Source organism: Notolepis coatsorum (genome assembly GCF_963971535.1).
Source record: "Notolepis coatsorum genome assembly, chromosome: 9".
In the NCBI taxonomy this organism is placed as follows: Eukaryota; Metazoa; Chordata; class Actinopteri; order Aulopiformes; family Paralepididae; genus Notolepis; species Notolepis coatsorum.
Window position 1 is genome coordinate 65,427,992 of NC_140173.1, and position 20,608 is coordinate 65,448,599.

The window sequence follows — 20,608 nt, forward strand, 5'->3', positions numbered from 1 at the left end:
TGCACAATGCAGATGGGTCTGATTGATATTGTTGTTGTTTTTTGTTTTTTTGTTTTTCTTTCCCAGCAGCATCTATGCTGTGTGTTTGTATATTTTGCAGATGTGTTTGTCAACAACCTCGGTGTGGGAGGGATGGGGTGGGAATGAGGGAGGGGGAGGGGAAAGGAGGGTAAAAAAGAAAAAAGATGGAAAATGTACAATATCGACAACTGTAAATGTTCAAAAAAAATTCATGTAATAATGAAACAAAAAAAAGAAAAAAAAAGTCCAGTCTTTCCTTCATCATAATGACTACAGCAATATGGCCGCTCGGATTTATTTCCGGTCGAAATTCGCGATCTATTGAATACAATTCCTAAACTCATTGGTAAACAAACATATTGCTGAAAATATACACTATGACTGCTTTTGTGACATGGTTAGAATGTTTACTGTTGGATACATTTGGGGGAAAAAACGCTACTTATATTGATACAGTCTGGAGAGATTGATTTATGACGTGATGTCATTTTGGGATCGGTACCGTACCCGTCGGGCTTAAGAGGTTAAGTGATGTTGCGTTTCTTTTTCAAATGTAGCCAATAGTAAAGACCCTAACCATATCAAAACAGCAGTCAAAGTGTATATTTTCAGCACTATATTTGTTTACCAATGATGAAGTGTTATTAGCTAAATATGAGCTTATAAAAATCTCTGCACATTGCATCGGAAACCGGATGATTTAGACGTGAGGAAATGACGTCATGAAATTGGTGTAGTCCTAAGAAAGAGGGGATCCAGGGCTTTCGATGGACGTCAATTTCATAAAACTACACTACCCAGCTCACACCAGCTGCTGTCAAAGCTGCAGCCATCTGACGTGAAAAATAAATGTTTGAAGTTATTTTCATGATTATATATCACGGGTCGAAAGAACCTGAACGTTATTGCCATAAAATACAATGTATATTGTTTTTATTTACCTTTCTGTGAACATCTAGAAAATAATAATTATTATTTTGATTTACCGTACTTTTCGGACTATAAGCCGTGGCTTTTCCCCCCATTTTTCGATCCTGCGGCTTATATAACGGTGCGGCTTATATGTGACTCGACGTGAACAAACCCGAAAATGTAAAAATCTAAATATTGCTTTTTTGACTGCATTGAAATGTTATTTATCTGTTCCCTTATTTGCTAAACTTAATACAACTTGTAAATGAGTTAATTCTTGTTATTTGTCCGACAGTATTGTGTCCCAATGCTAATTACATATGGTAATTAAACATTAAAACACCTGCGGCTTATAGTCCAGTGCGGCTTATATATGTACACATCATTCAATTTAGCTGCTGCGGCTTATAGTCAGGTGCGGCTTATAGTGCGAAAAGTACGGGTACTCAAGCATAGTAACGGAAACAATATTTCTGACACTGGGAATACATTCCCTGAGGTCCATAGATGTCCCTAGATGTACCAAGAACATGCAAATGGACCTTGTAAAAGTGGAGCAATATCCCATGTACTTTTAGAAAATATGGCTAGGGCTTAAGAGGTTAACCAGTGTCACAGCAGTGCAGAGATATTCCATTCCTAGGTTCCACTGCAAGGCTCCCCTTCTCACCAAACCGAGAAGCTCAAAAGGGGAATTTCATTGGAATAAGCACAACATTTTGCGTTTAGACTACATGGTCCTCATTGCTGGACTGTGCTGGATGAGGACGTTGAGTCAACCATGAAAAGCGCATATTCCAACTAAATTTCCTTAGAGCTTCTTTTGATTGGTTAGTAGCGAGAGGCTCGCTGTGAGATTTTAGGATCTCTGTTCACTGCTGCTACGCTGGTCAAGGAAACCTGCTCACAGTACACTGAGTCAATGTGTCCATGTTAACACATTGAGTGCCAGCGACGTCATATCTCGTTTTATTAGCCCCCCCCCCACTGAGTGCCGACGATGATTATCGTTTTATTTTTTTATTCGCGATCTGAATTGATATTTCATCAACCGAGTCTCCCGTTGGTACACCAGCCCCTACAGGAGCTCAGATTGGAAAAAAGCGCCCCCTATCGTCTATCCCTGTGTAACTGCAAGTCAGTCGCTTAGACTGACCTGGGATCTGTAGAGGTGGAACCAACTGGCTCCTTGTGCTGGCGAGCAGTCTGCTCAAGAGGGATCTGATCGCGGGACGGAAATCAGCCTGGAATATATATTTACAGCAGCCAATAATCAATCAATAAGCGTGATCGATATTTGGAATGGCGATCAGGAATTGGAATAATCTTTTTGGAGAACATCTGATCTAAAGGTAAGGAGTCTATGTTACCAGTCTTGGGGTAATCAGAGCTGTATTCGCTGAGATAACAGCGTGTCCCCTATGTGTGATGTGGCTGTGATCGCTGATGAGGAAATAAGATAATCGATTTTTCAGCTCGCGTCTATAGCGTGCCGTGCATACGTACACATATACTATCGATAATCAAGCGTTTATTTGAAAACTATTCATAAATAGGCCGAAAAATTACAACGTTTGTGTATTCTAGAATATTCCAGTAAATGTATTTTATCGCGGAATCTTTATATTTTCCTTGAAAACGAGGGCTTTTCAAAATGCTATAAAACGAAAATGAACCGATAAAAAAACAATCCGTTTCGACAATGTTGACTGCAAACGAGTCATTGATAAGCGACGGGCAGATTAGACACATAGCCATAATTTTAAACATAGATTAGTTCCGGGGCACCGAGCTCCGGCACGGAAAGTGTTAAGATTGAGATTTTCAAAACAGAAAAATGGTGTTAGAAAGTAACTTGTAACTTTAATATACCTATGCACAACATTCTGAACCTGCTTATTTTACTCTTAATAATGGTTCATTATTCTCCTCACCGTTGGCTCAATGATGGTCTGACTGACGTGTCCTTCGTACAGCTCTGTGTCCAGTTTCATATTTGGCCCAATGACATCCAACATTGGCTCCATAATGTCGTCCACAATGTCGTCCACATGTGTTGGAAGGAATGCGACCTGAGTTATAGGATCATTCTCTCGTAATATTCGGCCGGCCTTCTTCCCCTCCCGTGTCTGCACAAGAACCATTGACATTATATCATTAACACAACTATTAACATTATCATGTCATTATTATTAACATTATATCATTAACATAACACAATCATTAACATTATACCATTAACATAACACAATCATTAACATTATATCATGAACATAACACAATCATTAACATTATATCAGTAACATAACGCAATAATTATCATTATCGCATTAAACATAACAATAGTTAACATTATATAATTAACATAACACAACCATGAACAGTATATCATTAACATAACACAACCATTACATCGTTAACATAACACAACCATTAACACATTGAGGTAACGAGTTAACTCGTTTTTGGCCACCATGCGTTGAGCGAGTAAACTAGTTTTTAGATAATTTTCTCTTTTATTAGATTTTTTTTATTCATTACAGGTTCAGGGACCTCTGTGTTACCATAGGAAATCATTCTGAGATCGCTAGAGTGCAATACCGGCCGCATCCTGCTAGGTGGCAGTATCGCCCACCCTTTGAAACCTTATTTCACACTGTGTGTCACATCTAATTTCCTCCGGGTGAAGAATTTAGAGCAAGCCATGTCTAGCGGTTCATCCGATCACTTCGAAACGCGTTCAGCACATTTGAGGCATATCTTGTGCCACTTCATGTCGGGGACCAGATGGACATCAATACTGGAAATCGCAATCAGACAATTGGAATATTCTTTTTGGATTAACCCCGATCAAAGGTAAGGACTATCTGACGTCAATTCCACCTTGATCCTACAATGATTTCATATCGATCCAGCTGATCAGCGTGTGTGTTGTTCAAAACGAATGCCGTTACTGGCGATCAGAGCATCAAAAAAATCTCCCGACTGAAGTTTTTTTCAGGCCAAGTCATATTCTTATTTTAACCTCCACTGTATATTTATTATTTAATAGCGTTAGCGTTTTAAGGGAACTAGATTATTTTGAACATCTTTTCTATTGGCAGTTTGCTTTTACGTAATATCAATGCCGTTTTCAATTCATTAAATAAAAAACTGATGCAAGGGTTGACTGTCATACAAATAATGAACCATCTACATACTTTTCAGTGCACGTTTTTATTTACATTGTGACAACTGAACAAGCTTATGACTTGAACAAGCAGCTTCATTAATTCTGATCCGTCTCAGCCACAGCATAACTGTATACAGCATTACTGTTAAGATTAACGATCAAGTTAGTTTACTGTATGCAGGCTTCGCAGGGCTCCGTGTCTGTGCCATGCGTTATGCGCAAGTTAGTCGCATAGTTGTAGTCAATAGAGGCCTATATGTAGGCTATGCTATTATATATAATTTATATAGGCTACCTAATACCGACATCAAAATAGATTGTATGCCTCTACAAATCATATTATACCAGGTAGCCAATTGACAGAAAATCTGTCATAGGATGGAGTCCTTTAATCCCTGAACATATCATAACCATTAACATTATATAATTAACATAACACAATTATTAACATTATATCATTTAGGGCTGGGCGATAAAACGATAACGATAACTATCGCGATAAATTATTTCCTCGAAATAAACATGAAACGTGGTCACAAATAGGGATGCACGATGATATCAGCAATTATGACGTCATCCCGATAAACCCGATAACGTTATTGATGGCTCCGATAATATATAATACATTTTTTGGTTAAAAGAAATCCGGTGTGGGTGGATTTGGATGAAGGGCGCTTGTTTTTATTATAGCCTCCTCCCGTTTTGCCAGTACTGTGGTACGACTGACAGCGTGTGGTTTAGGAACAGGGAGTTTTTCACAAATCTAGCGCTCCCTTTCTTGGCTGTGACGTAGTCGCGTTACATTCGGAGGCAGACAGTCAATCTGCCAATTACGTCCCACCGCTTGCACCCACCTCTTCTTACCACCAATCAGAAGCTCTCGTTCGTTTATTTACCTCCGGATTGTCGGCCATTATTCTACTCGGAGCTCAGGCTAATAACGTTAGCTCCCCGCCAGCCACATTGACAAGTACCAGTGCTTATACATTACTGGCAAATGTCTTGTTGCACTTGTGGCAACGAGCGTTGTCAGCATCGACTTTAGTAAAATAGACCCAGACATTTGAACGTTTCGTTCTGTCCGCCATGATGAGAGCAGAGCCGTCTGTACTCGGCAGCACCAGTGTGTGTGTGTGTGTGTGTGTGTGTGTGTGTGTGTGTGAGTGAGTGTGTGTGTGAGCACAGCCCGCTCCTCGCGCAGGCAGAGACACAGAGGCAAGAGAGATATAGAAAACGGCCAACAAGATTAGTTTGCGACGTTTAAATTCCTCAAAAAAAAACTCCATAATTTCTCGAGTACCGATAGCAGTACCGATGACGTCGGAGCTTATAAATACTAAAAAATAAATACTAAAAAATGTGACCAAAAAAAAATATATATATATACATTTAAAAAGAAAATACAATAAATATCGGTTATTGATATCGGTTATCGGCTTGAGGAGCATAAAGTTATCGTATCGGTGTCAAAATCAATATCGTGCATCCCTAGTCACAAAGTTTCGATATATCGATTTTCTAAATGTGCCCTCAGCATAAGGGGTTTTAAGAAACAGCACAGCATGCTCACCTCTAAAATGGTGAACTCCACCTCTTCATCCAGACTGAAGTCTCCATCGCCGAGGTTCTCTACGACTTCAAAAGGCAGCAGGTGCTCCTCGGATTTGATGGTGCCTTTCTTTCCGCTCAAGCTCGCGATGACACCCTGGTACAAAGAAGCACAAGTCAAACTCTCAGAGGGACCGTCTAGTTTCTTAAATCACACTGTTGCTAATGTTAGTAAACACTGGCATGAAACGGATAACTATCTTCCCATTTACAGTTGGTTCCAAATAGCAGATCATCCATCTACAGATCAAACTATTCAAGAAAGCATGTGAATAGATCTACGGCTGGGAGGTATACTGAATACGAAGCTACTTGTATACCGAATACGAAGCTACCTGTATACCGAATATGAAGCTACCTGTATACTGAATACGAAGCTACCTGTATACTGAATACGAAGCTACCTGTATACTGAATACGAAGCTACCTGTATACTGAATACGAAGCTACCTGTATACTGAATACGAAGCTACCTATATACTGAATACGAAGCTACCTGTATACTGAATACGAAGCTACCTGTATACTGAATATGAAGCTACCTGTATACTGAATATGAAGCTACCTGTATACTGAATATGAAGCTACCTGCATACTGAATATGAAGCTACCTGTATACTGAATATGAAGCTACCTGTATACTGAATATGAAGCTACCTGCATACTGAATATGAAGCTACCTGTATACTGAATATGAAGATACATGTATACTGAATATGAAGCTACCTGTATACTGAATATGAAGCTACCTGCATACTGAATATGAAGCTACCTGTATACTGAATATGAAGATACATGTATACTGAATATGAAGGTACATGTATACTGAATATGAAGCTACCTGTATACTGAATATGAAGCTACCTGCATACTGAATATGAAGCTACCTGTATACTGAATATGAAGATACATGTATACTGAATATGAAGGTACATGTATACAGTCATGGAACCATGCAAAGGTATAGATTTTTACTATACCATCATCCACGAACCACGATATAGTATAGTTAAATAAAATAAAAATAGCCTTGTAGCGGTATTAAAAGTAGTAAAAGAAATTAAAAAACACCATACCGTCTAGGGGTGGGAATCACCAGAGGCCATATACGATATTATCACGATACTTAAGTCACGATACGATAGTATTGCGATTCAAAATGTATTGAGATATGCTGAGTATTGCGATATTAATATTGCGATATATTGCGATTTATTAACAGGCCGTAAAAAATAACAAGGAGACATTATGGGATGCATTTCCACAAAAGGGCTAGACTGTACACTAAAGCAGGTAATAAAACGCATCGTGTGTGTGGCGCTGAGGTGAGTGGCAGCCTTTCGTAGCAGCTCCCACCTCCCTCTACTTCTTATCCCCATTTATTACTTTTTACTTATTTTTTTTGTGATTCTACTTCTATTAATATGTGTCTAAGTGACTGTGTGTTAGGGGTGTAACGGTACACAAAAACCACGGTACGGTACGTACCTCGGTTTTGAAGTCACGGTTCGGTACGGGTTTTCGGTACAGTGGGGGGAAGTTTGGCTTTCCATGTTCCACTCAGGGGTGATGTAGTGTGCAGTAACTAATTGTACTTGTCAATGAATATTCTATATTGAAATTAATAATAGACTTGTAAAAAAATAAAAGAAATAAAAGAAATAATAATTATATTAGATTGTGAAAAAAACAGCCCCCGGTGGGCGGTCGTTAGTGGTTAACATACTGTTGTATTCGTTCGGTACACTACACAGCCATTCGGTACGGTACACACTGAAACGGTTCGGTTCGGTACGGATACGTGATACATACTCAGCGTATCGCGATATATTTAGTATCGCGATACTATCGTATCGTGACGCAAGTATCGCGATAGTATCGTATCGTGAGGTCTCTGGCGATTCCCACCCCTAAATAATACTACCTTATGCATACTGCACCTTATGTGAATACTGTATATTTCAGTTAGTTAGTTAGTTAATTATATTGAATTGTTATATTGTTTACACTGCTTGTTTTTACTACCTGTACCTCCCCTCCCCCATGCTGTTATGATGCCTGAATTTCCCCAAGGGGATCAATAAAGGAATATCTTATCTTATCTTAAAAGGTATGTTTACCATGGTGAAGTTAGTTTTATGTTAGACATTTGTTAAGACAGTTATTTGTATGAGTGTACATGATCCTCATTGCAAATTATTGAAAATCTTGCATATAGCTCCTTTAAATGCTTACTTTTGAATAATAATCACAACACACAAACCCAAGCCGTACCTTCAGCCTGGGCCCTATTCCCCGTACCTGGTTCAACTAAGTCAATCAAAAGTCCCATTAGCCAGATTCAATTAACCCGATGTTTGAAACCAGGCTTTCCCTGTTCCTCGAACGCCGATTCACTCTTGTTAATTCGAACCAGACTTGATACTCAGGATAATTGCGCGCGGCCGCCTCACCTGAAAAGACAGCAGGTGTCGATCGCAGAAATCCTGATTTTCTAACGGCATTGATTGAAAACTTTATTAACAGATCGCAGAATGGGTACAATACAGTATGGCTCAATAGCCTTGCAGACAAGTTAAATGCATATCTATAGGCTCATTTTAAGTCCCTCATTACCCCAATCAATCAGATTATATTTCTTTAAATGTGCCTATTGGCAGTAGGCTTAATGGAATGAATAATCGAATGAGATCTTGCTAGTGAAAATAATTAGTTCAACTCTTTCAGAATAAGTAGATAAAAACAAGCCCAAAGAGTATCTAATTGATACGAATTAATATATACTTATGAGGATATCTGTACTGTATGCGCTTAGGTATCATGTACTATATAAATACATGGTTCCCAAAGTTTTCAAGGCGCGACCCCCGAAATAACGTGTCAGAGAGGCTTGGAGGCTATACAGCTTCACTATTAAATCAGGTTTTAATCTGTTTCGGACATCATCCATACATGCATTGAATTGATTAACCTTTGGTTTATACCAGCGACACCCTCTTGTTCATCATCAGTGCTTGAACAGATAAATGCATTTTCTCAAATTCCTTCATCAAAACGTCAAAGGCTTGCAATTGCTCATTCACTTTTCTCAAGTCACGTCCACGTCATCAAATCAGTCAAACAGCGCATTTCGTCAGACATTTTAATCCCAGTTACAATATGACAATAACGTGTGAGTGACAGTGATACAATTCAACAATCCACAGATTAGTCGTAATTCACATCCACAATCCACGCATAAAGACACTTCAATTTATGCTTGAATGAAACACAATCCGGGCACTCCGTTAAGCAAATACATCCACAGCGGAGAATATGAAACGAATCAGAGCCAAACGCCCGATGGGATAAATATCCCCGCGGGATTCACATTTGCAATGCTCAGTTATTAAAATAACCACATAGTGTGTCGCGACTCGCAAGCGCCGTATAGATGACGTGCATTATTTAGGACAAAGTAAATCCATAGGCTGAATATGATTTATTATCAGCATTTTAGGTCTATTATTTTACATTTCAAAAGCCCCCTCTAGAAAAACGAAGCATAAAACATAATTCAGAATGGTATAATGGGATCTGTGAGGAAGGGAGCTGGCATTTTTTGCGAGGGCGTGGCCAGTTTATCCAGCTAACTGAACTAAACTCTGCGCTGGAGCAGGTTCAAACTTTTTGATCTGTTGCCATAGTGATTTAGACAAACGCGCGTCGGGGAACCGAAAAGTCTAACTTATGTCAAGTTATCCTGAAAATTATCCGGCTAACTCAGTTAGTCCGGTACGAGGAACAGGGCCCTGGTCTCCTTGGTGAAGGTGGTTTTGAATAATAATCACAACACAAACCCAAGCCGTACCTTCAGCCTGATCTCCTTGGTGAAGGTGAAGGTGGTTGGAACTCTGGGCCTGATGTTTGTGGCTCTCCTGTGCTCCGACACCAAGTCTATGAGGAGATTGAGCATCACATGGTCGTTCTTCAGCAGGGTGACGGTGCAGTCCCTCTTATCGTAGGGCAGAACCTTCTTCAGGGGACAGAAGTCGACGCTGACCTGACCAGGATGCTACAGAAGAAAAAAAAACATTCAGCTAATCCTTCCACCTAAAAACCTTAAATGCAAACGTTCAATCCCAACAATCAACCCATGCTATATATGACTAATATTCAATCTTAATAGACAACTATTAATGAGGTTAAGGAATTCATTATATTGTTTGCACAGTTTATTTTTCTCGTATTTTTATATTCAGATCAAGTTTTCTTGCCTATATTTACGTATGTCTTTCTACGTTTACCCTGCCCATACGCGTGAACATTTAAGGAAACCAACTTGTGTTCAGCTTTTCGTTCAGCGTTTCTCTGATTGGCCGCGCTAGCACACGCCCTTATCCGCGCCCTGCCGCTGTGTGTTGTTGCGCCGCCCGCGGCAGAGAGTGACCCGTCGGCCGCGCATGCGCATGAGGCTCCCCCAGGTGCTCTGAGAGGTGCTCGTTGTGTTGTTGGTTAATGCCAGAGGTGCTCGTTACGCCGTTGTGTTGTTGGTTAATGCCATATCAGCAGTGTTCGCGCGGTTGCTTAACGCCATAACTAACTAATTCAAGATGGACCCTGCCGCCAACGTGCAAGCTTTTGGCACGCCTGAGATATTACATTTATACATTCATATATATGACATAACTGTAGCATATAGATTGATAGGCCAAGTTGTCCTGAAAAAAAAATTGTATATCACTTAATTTTGCAATACAGGGTTGAGGTTACACACATGTTGTGCATGAACCTTCAAGTTCCCTGGTGCAAAATATAACATTTTGGCAGCCCATGAAACAAGACAAACAATACAGTAATAATCAACAATTATTTGTAAATAGAAGAAAATTAATTCATTGTCCTTGCGTTACATAAAACCCATCTGTGGCCTCGCGTAGAGGAAGGGCGTAAATACATGTTAAGATATTCAAAATCGTCACAGCAGTATAGTTTATACTTCAGAAGTGCGATATTTGAACATGGTCCCCAAAATGAAGAAGCGAATGAGGAGCCTGACGCCTGACACCTGGGAGGAATGGGGGTGTTGCAGCGTTGGGGATGTTTAAAAAATATAATTTAATATATAATATAATAATAATCTGGTCAGCAGCCTCCACTGATGTAGCGTGATTCAAACCCCCTCAATGTGCAGTTTCTAGTTAATCAGTCAGCAGCCTCCACTGATGTACAGTGACGAGTGAATCTGGTAGTTGGTTTATGACGTTAAAAACGCGAAATAACGTTACAGTGTACAGTTTCTAGTTAATCAGTCAGCAGCCTCCACTGATGTACAGGGACGCGTGAATCTGGTAGTTGTTTTATGACGTTACAAACGCGAAATAACATTATACATTATATAACGTTACAATGTACAGTTTCTAGTTAATCAGTCAGCAGCCTCCACTGATGTACAGTGACGAGTGAATCGCGTAGTTGTTTTGATAAATGAGTTGTGTATTCGCGTGATTCGATTCGGACAAAGATTACAGCTCCGCATTTCATTCATTTCATTTGGGACCTCTGCCGCTCGCAGGGACCTCTGCCGCGCTCGCGGCAAAAGGGGGCGGGGGGTCGTGGCCAATCAGAGAAAAGCTGAACACAAGTTGGTTGCCTTAAATGTTCACGCTGCCCGCGTCTGTACCTCCCCTCCCCCCCCCATGCTGCTATGACGCCAGAATTCCCCCAAGGGGATCAATAAAGGAATATCTTATCTGGTCTTTTTCACCAATGCCAGACAAAACTCTTAACAAAGCGAACAGGTGATATTGTATCGTCTCCAAGTCAGAGCTGGTTAGGATCCCTGCTGTTTGAAGCCCTCACACACCTAGACTGTCACTGCACGGTCTTTCCACAGGGAAAAGCACAGGACCAGTCTGGATGCCAGGTGGTTTCATCAAGACTGTCCCTGCTGGAGACTAAAGCGGTCTATAGCAGTGGCTCTTAAAGTGTGTGATGATAACAACCCACTCATTTCACATTCTAATTTTACCACACGGCTTAGAAAAACTTCATTTAATTACGAAGTCAAAACGAATTTAAAAGCAGATGAAAACATAAATAGTTTAATTTAAAATGGCTACTGAATGTGTATATTTCCGTTGCAAATATGGTTCGTCAACTTTTGTCAAATGCAAGTGGGCAATAGCATTATTTATTCTAAAGTATCCCACCCCAATCAATGAAGACTATGACTAGCTTTAGGGCTGTACGAAATGTCATTTTTTAACATTCGAAGCTTCTATTGAAGTATTCAAATGAAGCTTTGAATGTCTGTCGTCATATTTTATGACATAATCACATTTTTCTTTTTTATATAAATATCCTCAAACTAAATCCTCAATTTGAATAAAGTGATTAATCTGATCAAATGAGTATCTTTTTTTATTAAATCAACTTTCTTTAATGAATATAACTCATCAGTTTAGTCAACATAAATAATCCAATAAGGGCACGGTTGGTACGAAAGTGATGGTGACATCTTGATGGAGCGCCGAGTGCCAAGCGGATGCAGATAGGCTACATCATTTATGATAAATGTTTTATTTATATTTTTATGACGAGTCATATACTAGTCAAGTCAAGTCAAGAGTTTTATTTGTCACGGCATACAAGTATACAGTGAAATGCGGGGGGTCTTGCGCGCAACGATTGTGCAATAATACAATAATGCCATAATACAATAATAAGAATCCAATAGGATGAGAATAAGACATTTGTGCAATAATACAAGTAATAAGAATAAAGACATCAGGTATATGTACATGAAGTTTACAAAAAGCATGGTAAGGGCCCGTGTCGACCGGGGACGTTTTATGAGTTGTCAGCTCCTTTCTGTCATTAATTTCTATGCTACAGACACGACAGGCGCGCTCCTTTTCCCAGCGCCGCGCCTCGCGTTTTAGCGCTCTCGGCGGCTAGCGTTTTTGGGCGGAGCGCTCCCAGCGCCTAAAGTTGAAACTAGTTCAACTTTTGGAGAGGAGCGCCGCTCATCAAGGTAACTTTTTTCGACCGACCAATCAACATCGAGCAAGTGGCGGAGACGCGAGAAAACACTGAGCATGCATATTTTTGCTTTTCAAAGCGGTCCGCCTTGAAAAAAAAACATCCCCGGTGGACACAAAGCCTAAGACATGCTATGGTCCTGCGATAGTGCAATACACTGTTAGCTACGGATGAGGCACTGGGTCTTATGTACACTACTATACAATGCTATACTATACAATCTACAGTTATACTATGTGTCCTTATGCTAGCTTGCTATCCATCTGTTTACTATACAAGAACCACTCCCGTTCTTGTTTTTAAAGTGACCTTTCATTGTGTAAAGTGACCATGAGTGTGAGCGTGTGCAGTTAGTATGTGTGTTCATGTTAAAGTGACTGCTAGTGTGTGAGCGTGTACAGTGTGTGTGTTGTGTGTGTGCTCATGTGTGCTTGTGTGTGGAGAGTTCAGTGTTCAAGACTCTGATGGCCTGGGGGAAGAAGCTGAGCCGAAGTCTCTCGGTCCTAGTTGCTGGTGTGCGCAGGCGTTTGCCTGACCGCAGCAGCTTGAACAGGCTGTTGTTGGGGTGGTGAGGGTCTTTCATTATTCTGCAGGCTCTTACTATAATATTAGTGTAGCCTAATATTTAATACAAATTTGAATGTTGATTTAGAATTCGAACGTCAACATTATGAACGAAGCTTCGAACTATTCGGTACAGCCCTAACTAGCTCTATGAATGAAGACTAGGACTAGCTCTATGAATGAAGACTAGCTCTATGAATGAAGACTAGGACTAGCTCTATGAATGAAGACTAGGACTAGCTCTATGAATGAAGACTAGGACTAGCTCTATGAATGAAGACTAGGACTAGCTCTCTATCCACAGCATCAGCTGCTGGTTTGGCCGCTAAAGCTCGAGATGACCTAAGAGAATTATCTACAAATGGACCTCCAGACGCTCACTAGTCTCACGTTGACAGACTGTCTCCACACTGTGTCAGAGCGCTGTGCCACAACGTCCATCTCCACACTGTGTTAGAGCGCTGTGCCACAGTCCATCTCCACACTGTGTTAGAGCGCTGTGCCACAGTCCATCTCCACACTGTGTTAGAGCGCTGTGCCACAGTCCATCTCCACACTGTGTTAGAGCGCTGTGCCATCTCCACACTGTGTTAGAGCGCTGTGCCACACAGTCTATCTCCACACTGTGTTAGAGCGCTGTGCCATCTCCACACTGTGTTCGAGCGCTGTGCCACACAGTCTATCTCCAGTGTTAGAGCGCTGTGCCACACAGTCTATCTCCAGTGTTAGAGCCAGGCACAAGTTAGTTTTTAAATATTATCATAGCCTGTGTGCATTTTTTACTTTGCCAAATAAATATTCTGTTATTTTATCTTGAAATTATTTTCAATGAAATGTGTTTTCCTGTGCTCATTTTACTTTGCTCCAGGGACCATGAGTGGAATTGAATCCTGAAAATAGAGAGACTCATTTATCTGATTTAAATATCGCTGCTGGCGGGTAGGGCTGTCTTAAATACTTCGAAGCTTCGTTCGATGGCACAAGCTTCGAACATTTAAAAAAAAATCGAAGTTTAAAAAAAGTTTTTTTTTTTTACTTCAGTGTGTGTGTGTGTGTGTGTGTGTGTGCATGGGGCCATTGGGTGGGGCCGGGGGACAAATATACTGGAGGAAAGTAACCCAGCTCAGCACTGCCCAAATTATATCATCACTATTGCCCGTTTGAAGGATATCATCCTCAAACACATATACACCACCTACACGCCTATTCTCAGTCCTTGCCCCACAATGGTGGAATGAACTACCCCACCCCAGTTAGGACAGCCGAATCCCGTCCAATCTTTCGCCGTCGACTAAAGACGCACTTCTTCAACCATTATCTGAAATAAAATAAAAAAAATCTAACCCTAACTAACCTTACTGTCATGCACTTGTCCTAATAAACTAACCTACACTGTAACACGCAACACTTTGATGAATATTGTTACTCAGCTGATAGAGTTGTATTCTTCCTGATGACCTGTCGTACAGAACTTGTAAGCCGCTTGGATAAAAGCGTCAGCTAAATGACTAAATGTAAATGCCTTGTAGAATTCCACACATAAGAAAGAAAGATACTGGGATGAATAAACAAAATAGGAAATAAAATGTAGAAATGCATGCAATACATAAATAAATATGAATCTCCATATATGAAATAGAACATTTAGATAAGGTGCTACTGAGATGTTTTGGTGAGTTCTTTGTTTTTTTGTGGAAGTAGCCCTTCTTAAAAATGCATGAACATTCACTGATAATTGGTCTGTAGTGGAGTCTACAAGGTCTACATTGCCGGACCTTGTAGACTGACATAATTCTGTGCATAGTTTAGTCTACACAGGCCATATTTCAAATAATCAAAATCTTACTTCATTCATCTTAAACATTCTTGATTTGGGGGATTGGTAGTTCCCATGAAATCTGAAGTTGTTCAAACGACAACAGCGATCCACCTTGAATTAAATCACACAGCCGTATTGGCTGTGTCACAGTCACGAAAGGGGCTACTTAATTCATTAATCCAATCCACTTTATTTATAGAGCACATTTAAAAACAACAACGTTTACCAAAGTGCTGTACAAGTCCCACAACATAAGATAAAAAAAATATATATATATATATATATAAAAATTAAAAAAAAAATTAATTCGAAGCTTCGAATTAAAATCGAAGCTCGGCCCCGAAGCTTCGATTGCCAAAAAAAATTCGAAGGTCAGCCCTACTGGCGGGACAAAACCTCCTAACTCAATTTTTTTTTTTTTTTTTTTATCAACTCAGTAGATCATCTTCCATGTGTGTGTGGTTTTACAAAGTCTACACAATGGGAAAGCATTAAACCAATCATCTGTCTAAACCTCGTAACTCTACTCGCCCTCAAATCTGTGTTCGTTTTTTTCTGCTGAAAAGTTATGCTACCAACAAGTACCTTGGTCCAAACAGGTTTAGTCTACTTATAGGTTACAAACACATAGGAGCTCTATTAGCTCTACTTTTAGCATTGCATCTCACATTGTTTGTGCATCTCACATTACATAAGTTAAATTCCATCTCACCTGAGTATTAGTGAAGGTTTCACTGATGACGCCTTCATAGATATCTTCATCCACGTTCTCAGTGCCTGCTGGGGCCACTTTTACATCAGTGGCAATCTGTTTGTTCTGTGTTTGCAACATAGTCAAGGTTAAAACAAATTAATAATAATAAAGAATAAATAAATAATGTCTTTGATTGCAGAAAAAGGATAATAAATGTTTCTCAGATGTTCAGATGTTGACTCACCTTCTCTTTGCAGAGTGTGAAATGAACTCTCACCCCTGGTACCATGGCCCTGGGATTTCCATAAAATGCTTCAAAGCTGAAGGTATATTTCTCAAGATCCTCCCTTTCAATATACCCGAAGGCTGGCTGTGGGGAAGGAACAGAAGCAGACCATAAATCCTTACGTTGTCAGAATAACATGTTCCTTGTGAGAAGCACACAAGAAGAGTCTCTCCTCAAGAGCACTGGAACTTACCCCCAAAAACGAGATGATCCCTTCAGACCTTCCAGGAGCCGGCCTAAGAGTGTAGGATTCAGGAAGGAAGGGATTAGAGAGAATTCAATGATTCAGGAAAGATTTTACAGTTTATGATCCATGTTCTAAACTTCTAGCGGTTCTAGTTTATGGCCATGAAGTTTAAAAGTTGATTGTCAGATTCAATTTAAGGCTGAGACGATATGCCATTTGGAAGAATCGATAAATTGGGACAAATCATCGATATATATTTAGTATTATTTTTTTAATCTGTATTATTATTTAAACAACAAATTTATGTTTATTTTGCAGCAATTGTTTGTCGTTGCTGCCATCTTTAGTGTTACAGATTTACACATTCAAAACTACCAGTGATCCTTCTCATTTTATAGTAGGGCTGCAACTAATGACTATTTTGGTAGTCGACTAATCTGTCGATTATTTTTTCGATTAGTCGACTAATCGGAAAAAAATTATATTAACACTAACTGCCAGAAGACGAGTTTAGGCGTCCTTCCCCGCCATGCTCAAGTTGCCGAAGACGCCGTAACTCGTCTTTGATATCAATATTTCAAAAATCTGTGATCGGATTCATATTTACCATCCGCTGGCCTGAGACCCACCAAAAAGCCCCACTGAACCCTCTAGCGGTTCAAGAGCGCCATCTGGTGGCCGATCGGCGCAATCGCCAAACAGGAAGTTACTTGGACGATGTGCTGTTTACCCATATTACTTCCGGGCACTCGGTATATGTCCCGGCACTCTAGCTCGTCACAATACATAGCGATCCGTTGCCAATAACTCGATAAACAACATGATTTGGACGTATATACCATTATACAACCTGGAAATGGACCGGGTATTCCAACATCCCATAATAGGAAAATGTATACTCCACGCTCATCGCCCAACGGCGCGAGGAAGATACGGTAAGATTCAGCGTTATTTTTCAATGTCTTCTATACTAACTGATCTGATGAACATTTGACCCACATTAGATTAATGGTATAACGCTGCCCACGGAATTATAAACGCCCCCTCGCCCATCCGGTCAACATCAGATGATGTGTAGTAACTTCCAGAAGTCCGTCCAGTTGGATTTTTTTATATCGCGCCGATTGCTATCAAACTGTATTTGATCATCAATATAATGCATTTGGGGCTATAAATCACGTTCTGGAGAAAGCTGCAGAAAGAGATGAAAACATACTTATACTTTAGATCATAGGTGTCAAACTCACGGCCCGCGGGCCAAATCCGGCCCGCCACGTCATTTGATGTGGCCCCCCAAGAGCTCAGGTAAAAAAAAAAAAAAAAAAAAATTTTTTTTTTACATTAATATTGGGTTAAAAAATAGCAGTGTTAAAATAATTGTGGGTTAATGCGTTAATAAAGCTTTAACTTTGACAGCCTTAGTTATTACACATTCTTACACATACATGTATGTTGAACATCTGAGGTAACAAAGGAAAAAAGCCAAAAGCACTTACTCCTCAGACATTCTTTGACAATTTTACAGCCCAAAATACAAAAAAGATCCAGGCGGAATAGGTAACAAAGGGTTGAAAAAATATTGTCTGAACTGTCAGATGCAAACTGGCTGTGTGACATAACCGAGCATCTCGCTCAATTGAATAAGAAGCTGTAGGGACGCAAACAAGTCCCACCCAAAACTTGACCAATATAGTTGTGAACTGAGACAACCCTTATTTTGTTATTTTTGAGTACAGTTACAGTTGTGTGTTCATGCAGACACATAATAGCAATTTCATTACGAATTGAAAATGGGGGACCCTGATGTAAACAAGTCGAAAGTCTTTCTCTGGTCTGCATCCCCTTAACAATTGTGTGTATTGAGCTGTACTGTACCCATTCTGCAATCTGTTAATTAAAGTTAATTAAACTATCTTCCATTAGTTGGATGTATGGCCTCTGCAAGGTTGTGTGCAGCCATTTGTTTTTGTAACATCTGCTACATCTGTCCCACATGTTCTTTGCAGCTCACAGTTGTTAGTTCTGCCCCTCTTGACTGTGACAAAAAGGTTTTGAGCAAACTTAATGTCATAGCTTGTATTTGATGATATTCTTCTTTGTTATTTACTTTAATGGTTTGATCATTGATTGGTGGAGTAATATGGGGTTCTGATAAACTAAAATTATTTGTTAAAATATCATAAGCTAACATATATTTTTACATTTATGCAAATGAATATGCAATATGTATAACTTGAATAAGTAATAAATACAGAAACACCATGTTTAACAATATGTAAATGTGTAGCTACATTTATTTTACATTACATTAACATTTATACGGTCTTTGGCCCTTTGAGGGCAACCATAATGCTGATGTGGCCCTCTGTGAAAATGAGTTTGACACCCCTGCTTTAGATCATATTTTAGTATGAATATGTGAATGAAAAAGTTTAACGTTCATACACCCTGAACAATACATATAGGACATTGAATGGGCCCTAATAATGGCAATTTAGCAATAGAATTTAAAAAGTTATAGCCCTGCAAAGAAGGGGAACTTATCCATAGACAAATAGAGCTGGCAACCTATGGTATATCATGAATTTAGCCTTAGTCAATCAAAGTGTTAAAAAAAAGAAATTATATTTTTTTTTTATAATTTTTTTTTTTTTTTGCACTACCTATCTTTGTGAAAGTGGCTTCTCAGCTCTGGTCCAGCTGAAGACAGAGCAGAGGAACAGATTGGACATTGAGCATGACCTCAGAGTTGTTTTGTCTACCATCACCCCAGACTTTGAGACTCTTGTCAGGACCAACATCCCCAGTTATCCCATTAGTTCCCCCAAACTTACTGTCGTCTGTTATGTTAAGCTAAGAAGTCTTCAGCTGGACCAGAGCTGAGAAGCCACTTTCACAAAGATAGGTAGTGCAAAAAAATAAAAATAAAAATAATATTTTTTCGACTAATCGACGCAACAATTCCTCGTCGACGATTTTTTATAAATCGACATCATCGATTATGTCGACTAATCGTTGCAGCCCTATTTTATAGTCAGTGGTCTCTGGATATGATGGAGTGCACTGCATATTGAATGCACAGTGCATAGTTGCAATTCAACTGAATTTACATGAAAATGGCACAAGACCTAGTATTTTAGTATAGTATTACCTTTTTTTCTTCTTCACATGAAAAAAAAATGTATAAGTGATGCCACTTATCGATTTCACGCAGTTATCGATAAATTGATAAGTGGTCTCAGCCTTAATTAAAATTGATGTTATTTCCAGCCGTAGCTAATGAAAATAATTACAGCCCCAGCGGTTCAGGCTGCCAGAAGAATTGGCCTACATTCTCCTTAAAATAAAGCTGACTGTCTGGATCAAAACATGACTTCACATCCAAGGTAACAATGTGTTGTTTGTAGCCCTCCAATCAAAATAACAACAAACATTAAAGAGAAGTAAAGTAAAGATTCACACAAAAATAAGTTACTTTTCAAAAACTCTTTTCCCGAGGAGACCCCTCGGTCTGAGCCTCTTCTCAATCTCTGGCACCACGGCAGGGGGACTAGTCATGTCAACGTGTGGCTGAGTGGTCTTTGTCTTCTGGGTTTCCACGGTGACAACAAGAGTGGGCTCCGTCTCGGGGGCCGATATCAAGGCCTTGATCTTTTGGAAACACAAGCGGTGGTTGAAGGAGAGGTTGAAAGGCTTTGGAAGTAGAATCACATAGAATAGAAATAATTTATTCATCCCGAGGGAAATTTGGCACTACAAATCGCTCACAGTAAACCGTAAACATTTAGGTAGACAAAACAAGTCACGAATAGAATAAAAATAAGCCTAAGAATAAAGAATGAAATAAGCCTAAGAATAAAATATGGTCCGGGGTATACATTTCCTATGTTATGTATATATATTGTAATATAAAATATACAGTAAAATATACAGAAATCTACAGTAAGTGTAATATTGAACAATGTTGTTAACTGGCAACCAGAAAAGTGGCAATTTTTTTACTTAAACTTGAGGACTGCATACTTTTTTTGAAAGGCATATCTTTATACTTATAGCACATGCATAAGCCTGGTCTCTTTTGAAAGATAACATTCTCAGGGTATCTGCAGGTTTAGCCCAGTCATATTTAATGCTTTTTAAGACTTTTTAATGCCACTCAGAATTAAATTTAATACCAATTTCACAATAACAAAATAACAAAAATCATGCAATGACACCAATTAGTTTAAGTTTAGGGACACATTGGTCCAAAGATGTTTATTAAAACATAACTTGGAAACTTAAAAACTTGGAAACTTAAAAATCTTGAACTTAAAGGAGTA

At 39.4% G+C, this 20,608-nt stretch overlaps 1 protein-coding gene across 2 annotated transcripts in view; it reads right to left on the minus strand.

The window, feature by feature from the left end:
* LOC311234887 (uncharacterized protein) overlaps positions 1-20,608 on the minus strand; it is a 98,259-nt gene that overhangs the window by 62,908 nt on the left and 14,743 nt on the right. For both annotated transcript variants that reach the window (XM_084322149.1, XM_084322148.1), the window contains exons 3-9: positions 19,762-19,937; positions 16,293-16,335; positions 16,058-16,183; positions 15,832-15,936; positions 9,564-9,767; positions 5,676-5,810; positions 2,868-3,062 (exon numbers count right to left, since the gene is read on the minus strand). In XM_084322149.1, coding sequence (XP_084178275.1) covers positions 2,868-3,062; positions 5,676-5,810; positions 9,564-9,767; positions 15,832-15,936; positions 16,058-16,183; positions 16,293-16,335; positions 19,762-19,937 — 984 coding nt within the window. The remainder of the gene's footprint in view (positions 1-2,867; positions 3,063-5,675; positions 5,811-9,563; positions 9,768-15,831; positions 15,937-16,057; positions 16,184-16,292; positions 16,336-19,761; positions 19,938-20,608) is intronic.